Source organism: Bos javanicus, chromosome 22 (genome assembly GCF_032452875.1).
Source record: "Bos javanicus breed banteng chromosome 22, ARS-OSU_banteng_1.0, whole genome shotgun sequence".
Classification (NCBI taxonomy): Eukaryota; Metazoa; Chordata; class Mammalia; order Artiodactyla; family Bovidae; genus Bos; species Bos javanicus.
The window spans coordinates 48,444,450-48,467,859 of NC_083889.1; the positions used below are offsets into that span (position 1 = coordinate 48,444,450).

At 50.7% G+C, this 23,410-nt stretch overlaps 1 protein-coding gene across 3 annotated transcripts in view; it reads right to left on the bottom strand.

Moving 5' to 3' along the window:
* NISCH (nischarin) overlaps positions 1–23,410 on the bottom strand; it is a 61,550-nt gene that overhangs the window by 24,294 nt on the left and 13,846 nt on the right. For 2 of the 3 annotated variants that reach the window (XM_061396764.1, XM_061396765.1), the window contains exons 7-15: positions 22,532–22,627; positions 20,792–20,944; positions 19,624–19,692; positions 18,939–19,124; positions 18,658–18,786; positions 17,201–17,314; positions 16,822–16,933; positions 12,598–12,722; positions 11,485–11,534 (exon numbers count right to left, since the gene is read on the bottom strand). In XM_061396764.1, coding sequence (XP_061252748.1) covers positions 11,485–11,534; positions 12,598–12,722; positions 16,822–16,933; positions 17,201–17,314; positions 18,658–18,786; positions 18,939–19,124; positions 19,624–19,692; positions 20,792–20,944; positions 22,532–22,627 — 1,034 coding nt within the window. Of the gene's footprint in view, positions 1–11,484; positions 11,535–12,597; positions 12,723–15,199; positions 16,268–16,821; positions 16,934–17,200; positions 17,315–18,657; positions 18,787–18,938; positions 19,125–19,623; positions 19,693–20,791; positions 20,945–22,531; positions 22,628–23,410 lie in introns of those variants that run through there. The other variant, XM_061396766.1, reaches the window with a different exon arrangement.

Sequence of the window (23,410 nt, forward strand, 5' to 3'; positions counted from 1 at the left end):
CCATTCAGGTATGACCTAAATCAAAGAAAGACACGCAGTCAGAGGCAAATCAAGAGAGAAGATAGGGGAGACAGAGAGAGACAAGAGACAGAAAAGAAAAGAGGGGAGGGGGTAGAGAAAGAGGGAGAGGGGGAGAGAGAGAGAAGGAGGCAGACATGGGGGAGGGAAGGAGAGGGGAAAAAAAGAGAGGGAAGAAGGAAGGAGGAGATGGGAGAGAGGGAGAGAGAGTTTGAGAAGGAGGGAGGCAGAAACGGAGGGAGGGAGGGACAAAGAGAGAAGGGGAAGGAAGGAGAAAGAGAGAGCATGAGAGAGAGAGTAGGAGGGAGGGAGAAATCGAGAGTGACAGAGGCAGAGAAGGAAGGAGGTGTGAAGGCAGAGAGAGAGAGATGAAAGAGAAAGAGACAGGAAGAGAGAGACAGATACACAAAGAAAGAGAGACCGAGAGAAAAGGAGAGTGGGAAAAGAGCAAGAGAGAGACAGGGAAAGAGACTAAGCCGGAGGGAGAGAGACGGACAGACAGACAAAGAGGGAATGGGGAGTGGGAGGAGAGGGAGAGAAAGAAAGAGGAAGGGAGGAAGACAGAGGGGGATGCAGACAGAGTTCAAGAGACAGGGAGGGAGGGAGACTGAGAAAGAGAGGGAACTAGACAGGGAGAGACCAAGGGAGTAGGTGGGAGGGAGGGAGACAAGGTGACAGGGAGAGAGACAGAGAAAGAGAGGGGTGGGGGAGAGAGGGAGGAAGAAAAGAGAGAGGAGGAGAGAGAAAGGGGGAGAGAGAGGAGGGAAGGAGAGAAGGGGAAAGACAGAGATAGGAAAGAAGGGAGAGAGAGATACAGGAAGAGAGAGAAAGACCAAGAGAGGCAAGGAGGAAGACAGAGACACGGAGAAAGACAGATGGAGGGAGGGAGAGACGGAGAAAGAGGGAGAGAGAGAGAAAGACTGAAAGAGGGAGGGAGATAGGGAGGAAGGGATGGGGCAAAGGAGAGAAGACACATAGCGGGAGACAGAGAGGGACCGAGAAAGTAGGTGGGAGGGAGGGAGGGAGAGTAACAGAGACAGCGAGAGAGAGAAAGAAAAAGGGTGTTGGGGGTGGGGGAGAGGGAGAGAGAGAAAAAGGGAGGCAGAAAGAGAGAGAGACCAAGAGCCAGGGAGGGAGAGGGAAAGAGACAGGGAGGGAGGGAGAGAGAGACTGAGGGGATGGAAAAAAAGCAGTAAGAGAAAGAGGGACGGAAGGAGAGACAGAAATAAAAGCGGGGGCGGGGGTGGGGAGAGAAAGACAGGGTCAGGCAGAGAGCTGAAGAAAGATTAAGGGAGGGAGAGAGGGAGGGATGGAGGGAGAGTGACAAAGAGAGAGGGAGGGAGGGTGGAAAAAGATAGCAAGAGAGACAGACAGAGAGAAACAGAGACACAGGCAGAGAGACCAAAAGTGTGTGTGATGGGGGCGGTGGGGGGTGGGCTAGGGGAGAAACAGAGTGACAGGGAGGCAGAAAGAGACAGAGCAAGAAAGAGGGGCCAACTCCAGGGAGTAGGGGAGGCAGAGAGAGAGGGAAGGAGGCAAAGAGAAAGAGGGAGGGAGAAACAGAGAGGGTGAGGGAAAGAGACAGGGCAGAAAGAAGGGAGAGAGAGAGAAAAGGATAAAGGGAAAGAGAAAGAGACCAGGAGACCGAGAAAGACCAAGAGAGAGCCCGGAAGAGAGACACAGAGGAAGACAGACACACAGAGAGGGTGGGAGAGAGGGAGAGGCTGAAAGGAGGAGGGGGACAGAGATTCAGAGAGACAGATCCCGAGAGAAGGGGGCAGGCAGGGACAGAAAGCGAAAGAAAGAGGGAGCAAGTGAGTGAGGGGGGTGGCGGGAGGCAGGCAAGGTGGGGGGAGAGAGACAGGGCAAGAGACACAGACAATGAAAGAAGGATGGGAAAAAACCAGGGCACAAACGAACCTGCCTAAGAAACAGCCTCACAGACAGAGAGAACAGATACAGTTGCCAAGGGGGAGCGGAGGAAGGAAGGGATGGACTGGAGTTCTGGGTTAGCAGAGGCAGGCCCTGATATTTACGATGGTGGCCCAATGGTTAAGAATCTGCCTTCCAACGCAGGCGCGGGTTAGACCCCTGGTTGGGGAGCTAACATTCCACATGGCACATGGTAACTAAGCCAGCTCGTGACAACAAGAATTTCGAGCTGCAACTACTGAGTCCGTGCGCTCCGGAGCCCGTGCTCCACAAGAGAAGACTGAGAGCTGCAATTAGAGCAAGCCCACACACTGCGATGAAGGCTCAGCTCAGGCCAATACACAAATCATATGTTTAAAAAAGAGCAGGGCGGGGGAGACTGGGGAGTACTGAGAGCAAACATGGAAACCAGAGGCGAGGCACAGATGGTGGAGTAACAGGACAAGGAATTCACGTCTCCTAACACAGTGGCACCAACCAGGTGCCAGCGGGGGACCCCAGACACCTACGGGACTGGAGGAGCCTCCATGCAAGCAGGTAGGATGTGGTGGGGGAAGGAGGGAGGGAGGAAAAGCAGAGGCGGGATGGGGGGAACCCCTGAGGGGTGGCTGGGGGAGCAAGCTCCCACACTTGGAAGAGCCCACCCATGGTGCAGGGATCAGCAGGGAAGGGGAGAGAGCTTCTCAGGAGAGGGACATGGGAGGGCTACATGACAGGGGTCTCCTCAACCTGCTCAGGACCCAGGGAGCCTACTGGGGTCCAGAGTCTGAACCTCCACCCCTCAGAGACCCCTGGCTGTGCAGGTCCTGAGCCTAAGGCCAGCCCCACAGGGGCTACTGTGATTCTGTTTAGCTTTGTTGTTGTTGCACTTTTATTTTTTCTAATATATTTTCTAGTTTTATTTTTTATTCCTTTTTACTCTCTGCTCCTTCTTTGTTGCTTTTCTTGGGGGGCGGCAGGGGAGGGCAGCACTTTGTGACCTGCGGGGTCATGGTTCCCAGGCCAGGGATCAGGCTTGAGCTCCTGCGGTGGAAGCACTGAGTCTAAACCCCTGGACTAACAGAGACCCTCAAACCCCAGGCAATATTAATCAGTGTGAGCTCTCCCTGAGGTTCTCCTCTCAGCACCAAGACCCAGCTCCACCCATGGCCTGCAAACTCCAGGGTTGGACGTCTCAGGCCAAACAACCAGCAAGACAGAAACGGTCCCACTCACCAAAAAAAAAGAGAGAGAGACAAAAAATATGATACAGACGAAGGAGCAACGCAAAAACCTACAAGACCAAATAAATGAAGAGGAAACAGGCATATACCTGAAAAAGAATTCAGAGAGTAATGACAGTAAAGATGAGCCTAAATCTCAGGAGGAGAATGGAGGCACGGGTCGAGAAAATACCAGAAATGTACAACAAGGACCTAGAAGAACTAAAGAGCAAACAGTGATGAAAAACACAAGAACTGAAATGAAAGATACACCGGAAGGAACTGATAGCAAAGTAACTAAAGCAGAAGAATAAATAAGATCGAAAGAACTGTTGAGGAGCAGAATAAAGAAAAAAGAATAAAAATAAATGAGGACAGTCTCAGAGACCTCTGGGACAACATTAAACACACCAACGTTCAAATCACAGGGGTCCTGGAAGGAGAGAAAGGGTCTGAGAAAATATTTGCAGAGATTATAGTTGAAAATTTTTCTAACACAGGAAATAGGCACCCAAGTCCAGACAGTCCCATACAGGATAAATAGGAGAAGATACACACAGAGACACATATCAATCAAACCAACAAAAATTAAATTTTAAAAAAAAGCAAAAAATAATATACAAGGGAATCCCCATAAGGTTATTAGCCAATTTTTCAGTAGAAATTCTGAAGGCCAGACAGGCGTGGCAAGATGTATTTAAAATGATGAAAGGGGTAAATCTACAACCAAGATTACGCTACCTGGCAAGGATATCATTCAGATCCAATGGAGAAATCAAAAGCTTTACAGGCAAGGGATTTCTCTGGCAGTTAAAACTCCACGCTTCCAATGCATGGGGTATGGGCTCGATCTCTGGTCAAGGAAATAAGGTTCCACATACTGAGGAATGCAGCCAAAAAAAAAGTAAAAAAAAAAAGCTTTCAGACAAGCAAAAGCTAAAAGAATTCAGCACTACCAAATCGGGTTTATGACAAATGCTTAAAGAACTTCTCTAGGCTGAAAACACAAAGAGAGAAAAGGACCCACTAAAAATAAATTCAAAGTAATTAAGAAAATGGTAATAGAAACATGCATATCAATAATTACCTACAATGAAGATGGACAAAACGCTCCCACCAAGACACAGATTGACAAAATGGATGAGAAAATAAGACCTGTACTATCCAAAAGAAACCAACTTCAGACTTGCAGTCATACAGACTGAAAAAGAGGGGATGGAAAAAGATATATTCCATGCAAATGGAAATGAAAAGAAAGCTGGGAAAGCATTACGCACAGCAGATAAGATAGACTTTAAAATAAAGACTGTTACAAGAGATAAGGAAGGCTAGTACATAATGAAGGGATCAATCTCACAAGGAGGGATAACAATTATAAATGTTTATTCACCCAACACAGGAGCACCTCAACGCATAAGGCGAATGCTAATAGCCATAAAAGGGGAATCGACAGTAATAGAAATAGAAGGGAATTTACCACCCAACTTACACCAATGGACAGATCATCCAGACACAAAATAAATAAGGAAACACAATCTTTAAATGACACAATAGACCAGACAGACTTAACTGATACTGACAAAACGTTCTACTCAAAAGTGGCAGAATACACTTTCTTCTCAAGTATACATGGTACATTCTCCAGGACAGATCACATCTGGGGTCACAAATCAAGGCTCACTAAATTTAAGAAAATAGAAATCATTATCAAACATCTTTTCCAACCACAGCACTATGAGGTCAGAAATCAATTATGGGGGAAAAAACTATGAAAAACAGAAAAACACATGGAGGATAATCGACATGCTACTAAATAACCCAGAGGTCACTAAAGGAATCAACAACACACAGAGGACGTCCCCGGTGGCCCAGCGGTTAAGAACCTGCCTGCCAGTGCAGGGGACCTGGGTTTGATCCCGGGTCTGGGAGGATTCCACACGCTGCAGGGCAACCAAGCCCGTGCGCCCAACTACGGAGCTCACCGGGCGCAAACGCGGAGCCCCGCCTCCCAACTCCTGACGTCCGCGCAGTCTAGAGCCCGTGCGCCTCCCCCGCTGAGCCTGCTCGCTGCAACTGCTGAAGCGCACGCGCCCTAGAGACCGTGCTCCACAGCGAGAGAAGCCGCCACGCCACAGCTAGAGAGGGGCCCGCTCACTGCAGCTTGAGAAAGCCCACCTGCGCCAACAAAGACCCAGCACAGCCGTAAATGAATAAACAAACTAATTCAGAAAGATACACGCACCCCTATGTTCACAGCAGCGCTATACACAGAAGCCAAGACACGGACACAACTTAAATTCCCATGGACAGATGAGTGGATACAGATGTACATACACACAAGGGAGCACTGCTCAGCCATAAAAACAGAACAAAACAATGCCATCTGAAGCCAACATGGATGCAGTGAGGGATTATCATACTAAAGGCAGTAAGTCTGAAAGACAAATACCATATGATATCACTGATATGCAGACTGTAAAATAGGGCAAATAGAGAGTGAGGGAGAAAAAAGAGAAAGACAAAGAGAAAGCACCAGAAAGAAAATGGGAGACAAAGAAAGAGGGAAGGTGGGAGAGAGAGGAAGAAAGGCAAACAAGGAGAGAGACACACAGAGACAGAGAAACAGAGAGAGGGAGGGAAGGAGCTAGGAAGAAAGAGACAAGGGGGAAGAAAGAGAGAAGGCAGAGAGAGAGAATGAAGGGAGAAAGAGAGACAGAGAGGTAGGGCTGGAGGGCGAGACAGGAGGGGGGAAGGAAGTGAAAGATAAAGAGAGAGACAGGGAGAGAGACTGAGAGAGAGGGTGGGAGGGAAGGAGAATTAGAGAGTGACACAGAGAGAGAGAGAATAGGGAGTCAGGGAGAGACTAAGACAGACATAGGGAGTGAGAAAGAAAGAAAGATGCAGGGAGAGAAACATGAGAGACAAACAAAGAGGGAGGGAGAGAAACAGAGAGGCAGAAAGAGACAAGGCTGGAGAGTGACAGGAAAAGCAGCAGAACCAGACAGACAGACATGGGGGGAGAAACGAAGATGCAAGAGAGATGGAGGAGGGGGAGAAGTGAGCGAGAGGAGACACAGAAGACAGAAGAGAGAAGGAGAGAGGGAGAAAGAGGAAAGGACACACAGAGAAAAGCGAGGAGAGAGGAGTAAGAAAGAGGGAATGGCAGGGGAGAAAGAGAGACAAAGCCGGGGGGCGGGGGGGGGGGAGACAGACAGAAAAAGAGTGGGATGGGGCGAGAGAGACAGAGAAAGAAAGAGGGAAGGAGAGAGAGAGCAAGAGAGAGGATGGGGGGGGTGGGGGAGAAACAACAAAGAGGAAGAGAAACTGAACAACAGGGCAAGAAAGAGAAAGGAGAAAAGAGACAGAGAGAGAAGGAGGGAGGCAGAGAGACAGGGAGAGGTGCACAGAGACAGACACCTAGACAGAGAGGGGAGAGGGGAAAGGAGAGAGAGACAGGGAGCAAAAAACCAGAAAGGGAGAGAGACAGAGAGAGAGAGTGGGAGAGGGGAAAGGAGAGAGAGACAGGGAGCAAAAAACCAGAAAGGGAGAGAGACAGAGAGAGAGAGTGGGAGAGGGGAAAGGAGAGAGAGACAGAGAGAGAGAGTGGGAGGGAGGGTGTAACAGAGCGCGACCGAGAGAAAAGAGGGAGATAGAGAAAGAGAGTGAGACAGGGAGAGAGTCACGGAGAAACCAAGACAGATGGAGGGAAGGAGACAGAGGGGGAGACAGTGAAAGAGGGAGGGAGAGGGACAAAGAGAGAGACAGAGAGGGAGGGACAAAGAGAGACAGAGAGGGACAAAGAGAGAGTGTAGGAAGCAAAGAGAAACAGAGAAAGAAAGAGGGAGGGATAAAGACAGACAGAGAGGGGGAGAAAAAGGGAGAAAGAGTAGGGAAAGAGACAGAGAGAAAAAGTGTGTGTGTGGGAGGAAGGGAGGGAGAGAGAGAGCAAGACAGAAAAAGAAAAAGGGAAGGAGGGAGGCAGAGAGGGGCGGGTGGTGGGGGTCAGAGAGAGAGACAGAGCAGGAGAGAGACAAAGACCAAGAAAGAGGGAGGGAGAAAGAGAGCAAGAAAGAGAGGCAGAGAAAGAGAGATCAATCGAGGGAGTGAAATAGAAAGGAGCGGGGTGCAAGAGGGATAGAGAGACAGACAGGTGAAGAGACAGTGACAGAAAATAAAACAGGGAGGGGGAAAAGGCACAAATAGACCTGCCAACAGCGGCCTCACAGACACAGAGAGCAGCCTTTTAGCTGCAAAGGGCGAGGGGAGGAGGGAAGAGATGGACAGGGAGTTCCAGGTTAGCAGGCGCGAACTCTGATATGTACAACCAATACAAATGTCCCTGGTGGGCCAGTGGTTAAGAGTCTGCCTTCCAACACAGGGAATGAAGGTTAGATCCCTGGCTGGGGACTAACATCACATGTGACACAGGGCAACTAAACCAGCTGGTAACAACTAGAGAACCTGTAGCCTCAACTATTTAGTAGAACCCATGCTCCGCAACAAGACCAAGAGCTGCAACTAGAGAAAGCCCACATACTGCGACGAAGACCCAGCTAAGGCAAAAAGGGATGGATGAACAACAGAGCCCTAACGTACAGTGCAGGGAACTAGATCCAATCTCCTGGGATAACCATAACGGAAAACAATACGAAAAAGCATGTGTATGTATGTATAACTGAGTTACCTTACTGTACAGAAGAACTACACTAGAGAGGTCTTAATGACCCAGATAACCACAATGGTGTGGTCACTCACCTAGAGCCAGACATCCTGGAATGCAAAGTCAAGTAGGCCTTAGAGAGCGTTACTGCAAACAAAGATAGTGGAGGTGATGGAACTCCAGCTGAACTATTTCAAATCCTAAAAGATGACGCTGTTAAAGTAGTGCACTCAATATGCCAGCAAATTTGGAAAACTCAGCGGTGGCCACAGGACTGGCCAAGGTCAGTTTTCATTCCAATTCCAAAGAAGGGCAATGCCAAGGAAAGTTCAGATTATTGCACAATTGCACTCATTTCACATGCTAGCAAGGTAATCCTCGAAATCCGTCAAGCCAAATTTCAACAGTACATGAACTGAGAACTTCCAGACGTACAAGATGGATTTAGAAAAGGCAGATGAACCAGAGATCAAATTGCCAACATCCACTGGATCATAGAAAAAGCAAGAGAATTCCAGAAAAAACATCTATTTGTGGTTCACTGACTGCGCTAGAGTCTTTGACCATGTGGATCACAACAAACTGTGGAAATTTTTTTAAAGCAATGGGAATATCAGACCACCTTACCTGTCCCCTGAGAAATCTGTACGTAGGTCAAGAAGCAACAGTTAGAACCAGACATGGAACAACAGACTGGTTCAAAATGCGAAAAGGAGGACGTCAAGGCTGTATATTGCCACCCTGTTTATTTAACTTATATGCAGAGTACATCATACGAAATGCCGGGCTGGATGAAGTACAAGCTGGAATCAAGATTGCTGGGGGAAATATCAATAACCTCAGATATGCAGATGACACCACCCTTTCCGCAGAAAGTGAAGAGGAATTAAAGACCCTCTTGATGAAGGTGAAAGACGAGCATGAAAAAGCTGGCTTAAAACTCAACATTCAAAAAATGAAGATCATGGCATCCAGTTTCACCAATTCATGACAAACAGATGGGGAAACGATGGAAACAGTGACACATTTTATTTTCCTGGACTCCAAAGTCACTGTGGACGGTGACTGCAGCCATGAAATTAAAAGACACTTGCTCCTTGGAAGGAAAGCTATGACCAACCTAGACAGCATATTAAAAAGCAGAGACATCACTTTGCCGACAGAGGTCTGTACAGTCAAAGCTATGGCTTTTCCAACAGTCATGTACGAATGTGAGAGCTGGACCATAAAGAAGGCTGAGCACTGAACAATTGATGTTTTTGAACTGTGGTGCTGAAGAAGACTCTTGAGAGAGTCCCTTGGACTGCAAGGAGATCAAACCAGTCAATCCTAAAGGAAATCAACCCTGAATATTCACTGGAAGGACGGATGCTGAAGCTCCAATACTTTGGCCACCTGATGCGAACAGACAACTCATTGGAAAAGACTCTGATGCTGGGAAAGACTGAAGGCAGGAGGAGAAGGGGATGACAGAGGATGAGATGGTTGGATGGCATCATTGACTCAATGGACCTGAGTTTGAGCAAACTCTGGACATAGTGAAGGACAGGGAAGCCTGGCATGCTGCAGTCCATGAAGTCGTAAAGAGCTGGACACAACTGAGCGACTGAACAACAACAAGGCCCTCCCAACAGAAGTTTACACAAGCCTCTTAGCCTCCTCCATCAGAGGGCAGAGAGAAGAAGGGGGAAGAACCATAGTCCCACAGCAGCTAAAACAAAAACCGCATTACAGAAAAGTTAATCAGCTTGAAAAAGCAGAAATCTATGTCCCAGATGAAGGGACAAGATAAAACCCCAGAAAAACAACTACATGAAGTGGAGATAGGCAACCTTCCAGAAAAAAGAATGGAGGCAAAGAATGAGAAGATGCAAGGAATGTTTACCAAAGACCTAGAACTAAAGAACACACACAGAGAGATGAATAACACACTAGAAGGACTCAACAGCAGAATAACTGAGGCCGAACAGATAAACGACCTGAAGGAGAGCATAGTGGAAATCACTGCCGCAGAACAGAATACAGAAAAACAGAATGAAAATGAACGAAGACAGCCCAAGAGACCTCTGGGACAACAATAAACGCACAGACATTCGCACTGTAAGGGTCCCAGAAGGAGAAGAGAGAAAGCACCTGAGAAATTATTTGAAGAGAAAATAGCTGAAAATTTCCGTAACATCAGAAAGGAAACAGTCAACCAAGTCCAAAAAGAATGAAATAATTGCATCTATAGCGACATGGACGGACCTAGAGATTGTCTTACTGAGTGAAATGAGTCAGACAGACGAAGAGAAATGTCATATGACAACCCTTATATGCAGAATCTAAAAAGAAATGATACAAATGAACTTATCTGAAAAACGGAAAACAGACTCATGGACTTGGAGAACTTGGAGAATTGCCAGAGGGGAAGGGATAGTTGCAGAGTTTGGGATAAACATGTAAACACTGCTAAATTTAAAATGGATAAGCAGCAAGGTCCTACTGTATAGCACAGGGAACTCAATGTTATGTGGCAGCCTGGATCAGAGGGGAATTGGGGCAAAAATGGATACATCTATATGTATGGCTGAGTCCCTTGGCTGTCCACCTGAAACTATCACAATGATAATCAGCTAAACTCCAAAATAAATTATAAAGTTTAATAATAAAAAAGGAATGAAATTAGAAAAAAAAAAAGCTTTTATACATAAAGAATCCATTATATATATTTTAGAAACTATTTAGAATTTAGACTTATGAATTTTTGCCTAAGTAAAAAATTTACAACATTTTGATTCCACTTAACTTAGTATGAATAGAATGTTAGATTTCTATTAAAAAAAATAGATATGAACAAGCAACAAAGGTTTACTGTATAGCATAGGAAACTATAGTCAGAATCTTGTAATAACCTATAATGGAAGATAATTTCAGAAACAGTCTATCTGTATTTGTGTAACTGAATCACACACAAAAAAGAATTCTACTTTTTGAAATTTAGTAATGTTTATCTTTTTGCCAGTTTCTTTAAATGTCCTATGGACATCTAATAACAATGTATGAGATACAAAATTTTAAATGTATTCATGTAGGATATAAGATTAACATAAATTAATATAAATACAAATCTATTATAGTTTAATTATTGATGACATTATTCAAGACACTCCTGTTATTTTCCCTACATTTAATAAAGTATTCTCACAGAAATGCTAATATGTTTCACTATGATTATATATTTTTTTCTTTTCCCTTATACTTCTTTTAATTTTTGCTTTATGTATCTTTCTTTGTTGTCAGGTGTCTAATGGGTTAAGATGTCAATCTTGTTTGTGAATTGTACCTGTTGTAATTAAATCACCTTTGTCTCATTTAAAAATATATAAATTTTTTAAAAAAGAAGACTGGAACAATCATTTTAAAATCACAGATTGCACAAAACAGGCAATGGACTAAACTGGCCTTGATATGCTGACCCCTAGTACAGGGTAACATTTGTGAAAAGCAAAATTTAGGGATTAGAACTGTGGAACAGACCAGAGCCCATTTCATCTGTTTATTTATTCAAAGGAAGACCTAATTCTATGCAACTTTCGTGAACAGATTTTTCACACAATCTTGGTTACTACCAGCCCACGCTGAGCACACACAGAAGGCCCCGAGTGTCTTCTCCAACGGTGTCTTTCCTACCTCACACCGCCAACAGCTCCCGGCACGTCCCTTAAATCATCAGAAGGTGCCTGCCAGGAAAGGAAACAGGGTCAGCCCCCAGCTGCTCAGCCACGCCCTGAACCAGGTACCAGCCCTGAGCCCTCCCTCATGGCCCTGCAGGAAGCGCCTCGCTATCCGCACTCCACCTCGTGGTGGATCGCGGGGCCCCAAGAGACAGAGAGTCACCCAGTTACCCCGCCAATGCACAGCAGGGCTGAGGTTCCCACCTGGGTCTGACTCCAGTCCATGCTTCCAACCTCTGGACCAGAGCCTCTCACCCTCTGCAGCTCAGCTTGTGCCTCTGGGTCTGGCACCTGAATGTTCCCTGTGCCATACCAGAGAGTCTACATGGACTGCCTACCAATCTGGTGTTGGGCCAGAAGAGCACATGGTGAGCAGAGGCTGTGTAGGGCCTGGCAAGGCCTCCCAGTGGTCTCTGGGCAGCAGAGAAGACCTAGGGCTCAGGAGCCTCCTACTGTGACCCTGGGTGAAGGGAGGGTGTTGGGACAGAGCAGAACTGCCCACTGCCCCAGTGCGACAGGGCATGACTGTGTTGGTGAGCAAAGACAGGGCTGGGAAGGCTCAGACACCAAGCACACTCCCCCCACACACAGCAAACGAGCCCCTCGCACACCTGCCGGCCTCTTTCTTCCCGAGACACAGGAATTAGCTCAGGGACCCTCAGCAGCAGCCACAGAGGAGGTAACAAAGTCACAATGTATCCCAGAATACCAGGCTGATGGGTAGAAATGGGTAAAATGGCCCAGAGGTGCCAGACAGCAGGGGAGAAACTTCTTGATGGGTTTGGAACACAAACAAGCCCCCCCAGGACCTTTTGAACTGCTTTCCTCAGGAAGTCTGTTCACAGGCACTAAGGGTTACCTAGCTTCGCCCCCCAGGACCCAGCGAGAGAAAACTGCCTAACCCCATCAGCCCAGAGAGAGAGACAGACACACAGATGCTAACCGAACAGACCCTGAACCACACAGCAGAGTGCCCCAAGCACTGGCCGCATCCGCCATGACTCCAGACCGGCAGAAGAGCGGGCCACAGGACCACCAACCCCGGGGAGGAGGAGGAGGAGGAGGTTACCTGTCCCGCAGGGATGGACTCCAAGGAATCAGAGCATCCTCCCACAATGGACCGGTCCTCAGGAGTCAGACTGTCGGTGGATGAGAGGCTGCTGGCCAGGGCCTCCTCTTGCACGAACATGATTCCTAGAGAGACCAGGGGCAGGCGGGTGGGGCAGGCGGGGCAGGAGAGCAGCCATTCAACAAATGGGGCTGTGTCCTCGGGCTACAGCATGGCTGGGGGCTAATCAGACCCCCCAAATCCAGGCAAGTGGATTACAGAAGAAAATGTTACAACCAAAACCTTAAAATAACTAGAAGAATGAACGCCTGCTCATCTAATCTCAGGACGGGAATTTCTGAGCCTGAATCCAAAGGAAGAACTTGAGGTGTGACTATATAAAAACTAAACTTCTGTAAGAAAAACAAACTTGAATGAAATGAGAAAAAAGTGCTCACAGTATTTGTCAAAGGCTTGTATCTTTAATCTATAAAATGTTCTTACAGATAACAAAAAATGGGGGAAAGAAATCCCACTAGGAGGCTGCAAAGAACGAATAGACATTCCACAAAAGAATAGCCAATGGGCGTGACACAAGACCAAGCTCACCCTCCAAACCATCCGAGAAGGGAGAGTTCTGCCTCTCACTTCAGCAAAGGTCAGGCTGTGTGGCCTGACTGGGCGGAGGCAGGCACTGCGGGGCGAGCTGCCCCGCCCGTTCAGACAGCAGTTTGGCAAAATGTCCAGGAGTCTTACACGCGTTTGCTCCTAGAGCCTCTTCCTGGGGACAGAGCTGAAGCCTCTCCACCCTGCCACCCAACAGCCCTGGGAAGCTCTGCGGATCCAGGAGTCCCGGACCCCTCATCAGAAGGCCGGGCCTGCTTGCTGGCTCGGGTTTCCTCCGGGGCTGGCAAGGACAACCCAGGCCCAGCTTCCCACAGGACACATCCCACTGACTCTCCCCAAGGCCACCGGCAACGGGTAGCACACTCTGACTCATTCAGGCCGTTTTTAAAGCCTGCTGAGGTTGTTGTATGAATTCAGCTCATCTGGGTCCATTATTTCACTCCAAACATTTTCTAGACTGGTTGAGGATAAAATGTTTTTTAACTTTCTCCTAAATGCAGCTGGTTGGATGAACGCTGGGTGTCAACCCCTAATTCCACCAAAATTTCGAGGAGGCCAGGGCTCGCCTCCATCGCCTGGCTTTACTACCAGTCACCACGGCCCAACAAAATGACTCAGAGAGAGCTCACAGCCCCACACCCTTGTCCAGCTCAGTTGCGGCCTGGGGTCAGGACAACTTGCACAGCCCAGGTCCTCTACTCATGGGCTGGGCAGGCAGATGGTCCAAATCCAGACCCACCCCACCCAGAGCAAAGCAGCAGGGGCTGTGCACAGGCAGGAAGGGCGGCAGGCACACAGCCAGGCATGAGGCATGCTATTCTCTCCCGGAACCCACCCCCTCCTCCCTCACGTGCTCAGATCCTACCATCCTTTGAGAGTCACCTCACATACACCTCCAGAGCAAAATCCTCTCTGCTCTAGACAGACCTCTCTTTCACAAATGCCCCAAACTCCCTTGGGGGTACTGCTCAGCTTCCCAAGAGGCTCCAAGTTTCTCAGGGGACTGTCCTGGTCACCTGGAAACCCTCCAACACACACACAGGCGGGGAGCCCTTACTGACCGCTTCTGATGGACCAGCAGCAGCGCCAAGTGCTTCCCAGCGTCAGCTCATGCACGCCTCCCGTTATTTACCACAGCTCATCAAATCTAAGATGCGTGGATGTGGCGCCATCTTGGTCTTAGCAGGCGTCCGCGGAAGGTGTTCCCACAACTCCATCACGAACACCAGCTGGCTGACAGCAACTACGAGACGCACTGACTGACAGCTGCCTCTCAGCTTCAGAGGCAGAAGGTGGAGTGCGTGCATCTTAGAGTCGATGAAGCAGGGTAGAGAAAACAGAGCTTCTGGAGGCGACAAGCTGCTTCAGGGACCACAGCCAGGGAAGCTGCGCTGTAAACTCAGGGCACCCAGGCCAGGCGCCTGCTCTCCTAACCACGTCTCTACAGCCTCCTCTCAGCCCCTGAACCTGGCCTGGCTGGAGAATCAACTCCGACACTTCCCACATCAGTCCCCGTGGCCACAACCCTCCATGGCTCCAACAAGCTGGGCTAGCAGGTCCTGAGGTGACCAGAGGCCTTGTGTTTATTGGATAGTCCCCTCCTGGCGGGCCTCTGGGTGTAGGGGGTGGGGGACAGCTTACTCACAAGTATGTCCACTTCTACAAAAGCGGGCTGGGAGCAAAGCTGCTCCCTGCAGAAGAAACCCTTGCCCACACAAGCAAGGTCCAGTAGCACATGGTTGAACACAAATTTCTGTGGATTCCTCCACATTAGCAATAAAAACCAGTATTTTCCTGTCACTACCCTCCCAAACCCTGTTTGGAGCTGAGGAAATGTGAACAGGGACAGTCTTTCTGCTTCCTTCCTGGACTGTGGTCTGTACAAACAACTGGTCAGAAAGGGCCACTCAGGGGACGGGACAGGGGACATCAGAATGCCTAGACGGGGCCCAACCTTTGTTGTTTCTCACCAAAAGGAAAGAGATGTGCACACAGAGACATCCACTGCAGTTTTATTTATAAGAGGATCTGGAGACAACGTCTAAATGTCCAGTACAAGGACTGGGAAAGGAAGGGGAGGCTACAGTGAGCCACTGCATGGTGCCCCCGGAGCGGGGCGGTGAAGAAGGGGACTGAGTCTGGTTCTGGCTGCTGCAGAGGCTTCGCCGCCACAGGCGGGCCCCCCACAACTGCAACTGTGGGGGGCAGACACCTCCCTTGCCACCCACAGCTCACTCGCCTGCTCACACTCACTGATTCCTTGCCTTGACAAGGGCAGACTGAGAACTGGCGGGTCCCCAGCCGGGCGGGCCAGCCGCACCTCCCGGTCCCCAGAGCCTAGCCACGCAGACCCCCTGCAGGCCGTAGGGCCGGAGGCAGGGAGCGGGCCTGAGGAGGGCTCTGGCCCTCCTGACAGGAGACAGGTCAGGGAAGCATCTTCAAAGTGATACAGGCCCCCTCCCCTTTTACATTAAAAAAAAAAAAAGAAATAGAAAACCAGAACTTCTCAATCAAGAATGTTACTAACGCAAACAGATGGCGACTCTGGCACCGACATGCCCCGCCCACTCTCTGGCTCACATCCACGGCTGTGACCTTGGTGAGCTGCCCGGCCCAGGCTCTCTGACTGAACCCAGCATTCTTCATATCCCACCTTCCCCTCTCGGCGGTAATGGCTGCAGGGCACTCCGGACCACGGCTTAAACTCCCTCCCTCTCTCTCACGCCCGCCGTGGCCCATGTTTTGCTGGCAGAAACAGCGCTGCGCCGAGCATTTCACCTCCCCCTTCCCTGTTATCTTAACCCGCTAAGATAAAATCCCCACCAGCGGGGTTACCAAGTCAAGGGGTGGGAACGTTTTTCTGGCTCTTGAAACATAGGGTCAAACTGTTTTCCCAAGACCTCACACCAAGTTCTCCAACTCCAGGAGCCCGGGCGGGCGGCGTTCTTTCCTGTGTGTCCCGAGCCTCGGCTCCACTCGGGACGGCACACCCTCCCCTCTTCCGTGGGGGCCGGGCCAGCAGACACTCATGGGACCTGCTTCACTCACTCATCTCCGAGGATGCCTGGGTTCAGAGGTGAAAGCCCTTTGAAAACGCTAAGACAGTGGGTGGGTGAAAGGGATTGGTCTTCCATGGGTCCACCAACAGCCCATCTCGGCCCCACCAACACAGCGTTCGGGGCTGGGTCACCAACAGGGCCATGGCAATGAGGCACACTCCCCACACAGGGACGGGGCGGGGGCACCTGACTCAGGGAAGTAACCAGGATGCCTGGCTTCTCGTTAACAGGCAGCCAGCCTGCCCACACTGCCTGCAGGCGCTTGGGGTCCTTATGGGCCAGCAGCCCCGAGCCTGTTCAAAGAGCACACCCCGCAGTACCCTAGAGGAACTGGATGTGGGTGTCAGAGCAATGGGGAGTCTTCACTGAGCAAACTGAGAAATCAAGCCAGGCACCCCCCAGCCATGCGCCTCCCCAGGAGGGGCTGGTGTGCAAACAGCACCGTGCCCTCCCTGCATCCGAACCCGCTCCCCCAACCCCAGCCCAGCTGGGGGCCCGGGCAGGGCCTGTGCAGCTCCGTCAGGGAGGCAGACACACACATACACACATACACGGTTACCTTGGTTGGAGAGGATGGGCTGGGGCAGGGAGGCAGAGGTGGGAGCCGCGCTGGGTGGGGAGCTGCTGGGTCTGACACAGGGGGCAGCAGAGAGCCGAGAATCCTCACTGACCTGAGGGGGAGTGCTGAGTCAGCCAGGCAGAGGTGAAAGATCCAGGAGAACAGAACTGGGCAGAGCCAGAGACGTGAGGAGCTAATGGTGCTCGCAAACAAACACTGGGGACAGGGAGGACCTCGACTAACCCTCAGCAACCCCACGAGGCAGGTCCGATGGCCACCCCCATCTCACAGATGAGAACGGATAGGGACACACAGCCGGGGGGAGGCCAGGGTGGCAGGGCCAGGACTCCACTCCTCCACCTCCCACACGAAGACTCACCTTCTTCTCAGGGTTGCTTAATTTGGACTTGACCTCTTTGGCTTTCTGAATTGCTTTTAGCACTTCCACTGTGTCCAACTCTTTCTCTGTGGTCACTGTGTTGTCCAGGCAGACCTACGGTGTTCAGAAAATGGCCATCAGCACAGGGGCTGGCAGCATGGAGCGAGCAGGATGGCGGGGTCCCGCCGAGGTGTGGGCCAGGCCCCCTGAGGACAGACAAGGCTGCAGGGGCTCAGCCTCCAGGAGGGAGATCTCTGCCACCCATAGAAGCGACCAGGGAGCTCCCTGGAGTGACCCAGCAAGGCCCCGCAACGCCTAGTCTGGCTCTGGGAGCTCCTCTTGGAAAAGAGAAGGCAGGGCACAGGGCTCCCTGAGAAGGCCTCTGGGATGGCTGGGAGTAGGGGAAGGTGGTGCCTTGAACTAAGCCTCCGATCATGATGAAACTCATATCTGCAAAGAGCAAGGGGAGACCCTTCTGGGCTGGGAGAGTCAAGGCATGGGAAGCAGGTAGGAAGGCAGGGACCCCACCCGCAAGTGCAGGAATGAGCTACGGGCCGGCAGGCAGTGGGCAACAGCAGAGCGGTCAAATGAGGGAAAGTCCCAAGGGCCGAGGGAGGGGAGCTGATGTCTTGGTGACAGTGTGGAGAAAGGGGCACTGGGGTGGAAAACACACAGAGGGGTGGGGGATGACGCAGACAGACTTCCAGCTGTCTTCCGGCCTGGGATCTGGGGGGAGTGGGAGCGTGGCCTGCTCGAAGCAAGGAGACAGGGGAACCTGCAGGGCACCTGTGGGGCGGGCAGGTGACCATCAGCAGGCAGCAGATACTGGGCTAAGTGACACTGGCCAAAGTGGGTAAACACATCTGGTTTATGATGAGATTTTATGGCCAGAAGTCGTCCAGGAAATGAGATACTTGGAATTAAGTATCTTATTCTTGACTCTTGCCTACAATAAACATTGTTTGTTGTTTAGTCACTAAATTTCTGTCTGATTCTGCAACGTCATGGGCTGGAGCCTGCCAGCTCATAATCTGTCCATGGGATTATCCCAGGCAAGAACACTGGAGCGGCCTGCCACTTTCTCCCCCAGGAGACCGTCCCGACTCAGGGATGGAATCCGCATCTCCAGCACTGGCAGGCGGGTTCTCTACTGCTGAGCCGCCAGAGAAGCCCACAGTAAACGTTACTTTTTAACAAGTAGAAGACAGTCCCTCCACACTCAGGCTGTGCCCGTTGGTTCCTGGAGAGCCCCCCAGGCCTGATGCTCTGACGGAGGCGACGTGAGGTCAGCCTACGGAGGAAGCGTGGCAGCCTGTGGCCCCTAAGAGAAGAGGAGCAAGGGAGCCTTTTCCTATGGAGGCAGTGGGCTTCCCTGATCCGAAAGGCCACTCAGGGTCAGGACGGCCTTCTGAAGCAGGCAGATGTCACCTGCAGCTGAGTCTCCCCAAGCAGCTTACCTCCGAGGCCCGCTCTCCGAACTGAGCCAGCACCTTGGTCCGATAGTCGGGGATGATACTCAGGGGGTTGTTCAGCAGAGCCACGTGCTCCAGACACGGGAGGCTGCCGATGCTTCTGACCTCTTCCATCTGAAAGGCATCCCCCGAGTCCCTTCGCTAACAACTCAGCAACGTGACAACACGAGCCAACGGCCAACAAAAGCCCCCCGTTCTCACTGAAGTGACCAACGTCGAGGCACAGCCTCCCCAGAACCCTGTGTCCCTTCTGGGGCGCAGCTCACCTGTTCGATTCTGTTGTCGCTGAGGTCCAGGTTGACCAGGGAATAGAGCTTATGCAGGCCACTCAGATGCCTCAGGAGGTTGCCCGCCAGGTTCAGGGTCTTGATGTTGCCCAGTTTGGTGTGAGCCCCTTCCAAGGAGGAGAGCTTGTTGTACGACAGGTCCACGTGCACAAGGTTGTACAGGTGCTGTGGCGGCAGCGACAACAGGGTCCCGGGGTTAAGGCCAAGGGTCCAAACAACGGGCACCGACGTGAAGGGGGACGGGCCTTCCAGCCTCAATGACTAGTTCTGCAGGTTGGCTCTGTTCCCGCTGACATTTTTTCAGAAGGGAAACTCTTCTTCCCTGCACAGGTTTACAGGGCCAACACGGCCCACAGGGTAGGAGTAGAGGCAGGGTTTGAAAACAAGGCTGTCCATCTTCACAGTGGAGGCATCATCTTTATCATGTCCAATGTGTATTTATACTTTGGGAAGTACAGCAACACATGCTCATTGCATTGTTGCGACCTAAAGGGAATGGCAGCAGGCTCTGCCTTTACAAACCTCTGGTACACCCAGATACCCTTCAAGTGCCCATGAGAGAAATCCCAAGACTCCCAAGGCCACATCAGCCTCCTGGATCTCAGGAGAATGGGACCTTGTGAGAAGCTCACAGACAGTAAAGGTCTCCAAAGACACTAATTACCTGCAAATTGTTCATGACCAGCACTCCATTGTGACTCAGGTCCAGGAACTCAATCTTTGGAATCAGTTTCTTGTGAAAGAAAAGACAACACCTGACGTTACCCTAGGAGACTGAACCCTTTCCGGCCCCTCCACAGGAGGGACAGATGCTTCTGCCTGCCCACAGACTCCTGGGCAGGCCATCTGTGCAGGGCCCCTGACAGGACACCTCCCAGGGCCCAGCCAGCAGCACATCCTCAGGAACACGTAACAGAGGGCCTCCATGGCTGAGCACCAGCGCACTGCTTTTGTAGAACACTTGGCTTGTAAAAGTGATAAACAGCAAGTGCAGACAGAAGCAGGTGTGTGCTTCTTCAACTCTACCTACCCCCATCGAGACGCACAAACACAGGAACCACACTCCTGCCCAAGTACCATCTGGATGTCACTCTTACAGGGGGACATCTGGAACCTGTTCTGTTTTTCCCGGCTGCACTGTGAGACACACTGGATCTTAGTTCCCTGATCAGGGATCAAACCTGTCCCCACTACAGTGGAAACATAAAAGTCCTAACCACTGAACTACCAGGAATGTCCCTGGAACCTATGGACTAACTTTTCTGCTCCCCTTCTTGGGAATAAATTTCACCACTTACTGTGTCTATGCTATCAAATGCACACACAATTAATACACTTCATTTCGTTCTAAGCACTCCTTTAAAAAAACCAATTATTTATTTTTGGCTGTGCTGGGCCTACACTGCTGCCCAGCTTTCCTCTAGCTGCAGAGAGCGGGAGCCACTCTCCACGCGGCTGTGCTCAGGCCGCTCATCGTGGCGGCGTCTCCTGTGGCGGAGCACAGGCTCTGGGGTGCGTGGGCTTCAGCAGCTGCCACGTGCGGGCTCATGGGGCTCTAGGGCACAGGCTCAGTAGTTGTGGTGCACGGGCTTAGCTGCTCTGTGAGATCTTCCTGGACCAGGGATTGAACCAGTGTCTCCTGCATTGGCCAGAGGATTCTCTACCACTGAGCCACCAGGGAAGCCCTGAGATTTTAAATAACTCTTAAATAACCCCATTAACTTAAGCACTGCCGGCAGTGCACAGAGCACTGGATGCAGGTCTTTGGTGGTCCTTCTGGTGAAGCATTAAACACCCAACCCCAGGGTCTGGTCAGGCCGTGGAAGGCGTACCACAGAATCATCGATCTCAGAGATGCTATTGTGACTCAAGTCCAGAGCGGTCAGAGCCTGCCATGTGGGGATGACGGCAGTCACGGGGCCCTCCAGGGCTGCGCCTGCTGGCTCCCACTCATCGAACTCCGAGGCTTCGGGAACGAGGACTTCCTGTGTGAGAACATCTGGTGAGCACCCCCATGGTAGCCCTCATGCAACACTCATTGGGAAAACAATCATTGCAAAATTTCAGGAAGGGCTGGAGCATATTTAGTATGTGGAAGTGAACTTGCATTAAAACGGGGCTTTGGTTCATATGCCTCGAAACAATTGTGAAATAACTGAAGAGCTTAGAAACATAACGGCCACTTGGAATATGTTCTGGCCCTGCTGCGGGAGCAAACGCTTTTCCAGCTCACAAGAGCCTCGTTATACAGTGATGCCTTTTCTGGCTTAAATCTTGGAGGCTGAAGGTCAGAATTTTCTGTGTTTCCAGGCAACCGTGCTTTACAAGCTGGCACTGTGGCCCCCACGGCTGACAATAGGCCTTTTAACCATTACTTCACAGGGTAAAATCTAGGAGGGCTGAAACAGGGCAGCAGCAGGGAGCACGGGGGCACCATCTACTGGGAAGGAGGCAGGTCTTCTCGCTTCGGCTTCTGATGCCCTTTGATAAGACTTCTCCTCTCTCAATGGATCACTCTGGGCTCCCTGAGCAGGGAAGCAGGGAGTATCTCCCAGAGGGGCAAAGCTGCCTGAAACAAGCCACCTCTTTTCAGCCAGTAGCCTCAAGAGAAAGACTTTCCATCAAACCTAAATCTTCATCAGATACTCTAAGTTCTAAAAGTAACACTATACTTCTTTCTAGAAAAACTTTAAGATTACTGAGTCTGCTAAGTCACTTCAGTCGCGTCCAACTCTTGGCAACCCCATGGACTGTAGCCTGCCAGGCTCCTCTGTCCGTGGGATTCTTCAGGAATGAATACTGGAGTGGGTTGCCATTTCCTTCTCCAGGGGATCTTCTCAACCCAGGGATCAAACCAGCATCTCTTACATCTCCTGTGTTAGCAGCAGGTTCTTTACCACTAGCGCCACCTGGAAGTCAAGTCATTACTAAGATGCAAATCATAAAAATGTAAAGAGAGAAGGGATAAAACCTCTTAACGTACTTGGTTTGTGAGTTTGTGTCACTCACATATAAACAACAGGGTCCACCACACACAACCTCGCCTGCCTACTCAAGTTCACTGAGAACAAAATACAAATGACTGCTAAGCCAGGGCTTTTCATAGTTAGAAAACATTTCCATCAATTCATCTACTAAATGTTCTGACACTCGTGCTGCTGAAAATTTATTAAAAACCAGTGACCTTTTCTGGAGAAGGAAATGGCAACCCCACTCCAGTATTCTTGCCTGGAGAATCCCAGGGACGGCGGAGCCTGGTGGGCTGCCGTCTATGGGGTTGCACAGAGTCGGACATGACTGAAGCGACTTAGCAGCAGCAGCAGCAGCAGTGACCTTTTCTGGGGGGTGGAGATTACCCTGCTCTTAAAATCTCTGGTTTTACAGTGTTGATTCGGGATGATGATGTAGCCTGAGGCTACAGGGACTGTCAAGCACTGGGAGGTCCCACATGAGTGTGCAGCTGCCCAGGGGAAAGTCTGGCTTCTGATTCCTGACAGATGGCAGTGAGGGCACCACAGTGCAGGGCCCTGCCCCTCAGACAGCACCCAGGAAGGTTAACAGGTGGCGCTTACCTTCATGGAGGTTGCCGAGAAACGGACGCTCATTGTGGCCAAGGTGGGCTTGGATGCAACCAGCCCCCGGATGCGCCTGGCATCACAGTGACTTATCTGGAACAAGAACAGCTATGTCTCAGAAGGGCATCGTCACTCCAACGGAAGTCCCATGAAGTCCCACACACACACAAAAGGAGCACAACCATCAGTGACCCCAAATCCTTCGAGGCAGGCAGTGACTCAAACCCTAAGTCTCTGCTTTCCCATTTTTAGTGCTAACTAGACATGTTCTGAAGTAGCCCGTGAGACAGAGACACAAACTCGTTTCTCTGAACAGCTGCTTGGGGCTGGGTGGCTGGACACAAAGTGAGAGCCAGGGACACCAGAGCTGGAGAGCCTGGGGCCTCTGCAACATCACCTGCCCCACTCCACTGGCCTCGGCAGCCTTGCAGGGGAAAGGAGGGGGACAAGCCTAACCACCTCCCTCAAGCCACCTGTCCGAGCGCTACACTACATACCCGCAGGCCCCGCCTGGCAGAGCCACAGCCTGCCCAACCAGGCACTCCCCTCACTACCCAGCCCCATTTGCCTGTGCTGGTCGAGGACCAGATGCCCATCGAAGGAAGGGTCTTCAAGGGACCTCCTGAGACAAGCCCGGCACGTTGCAGAGTCAGACTCTGCTGAGCTCAGACACTAGATTCCCCCTTTTAACTGTGTGATCCTGGCCAAACTTCCTTACCCCCCTAAACCTCAGTTTCCTCAACTGTAAAATGGGAATGTAAGTGCCCACTTCACGTGGCTGTTGAGAAGATTTCATCGAGGAATGAACATTAGACATGAGGAACAGGGCTGCACACAAAAGCCATGCTCGAGGACTTGCTGTGTTAAAGTGTTTTC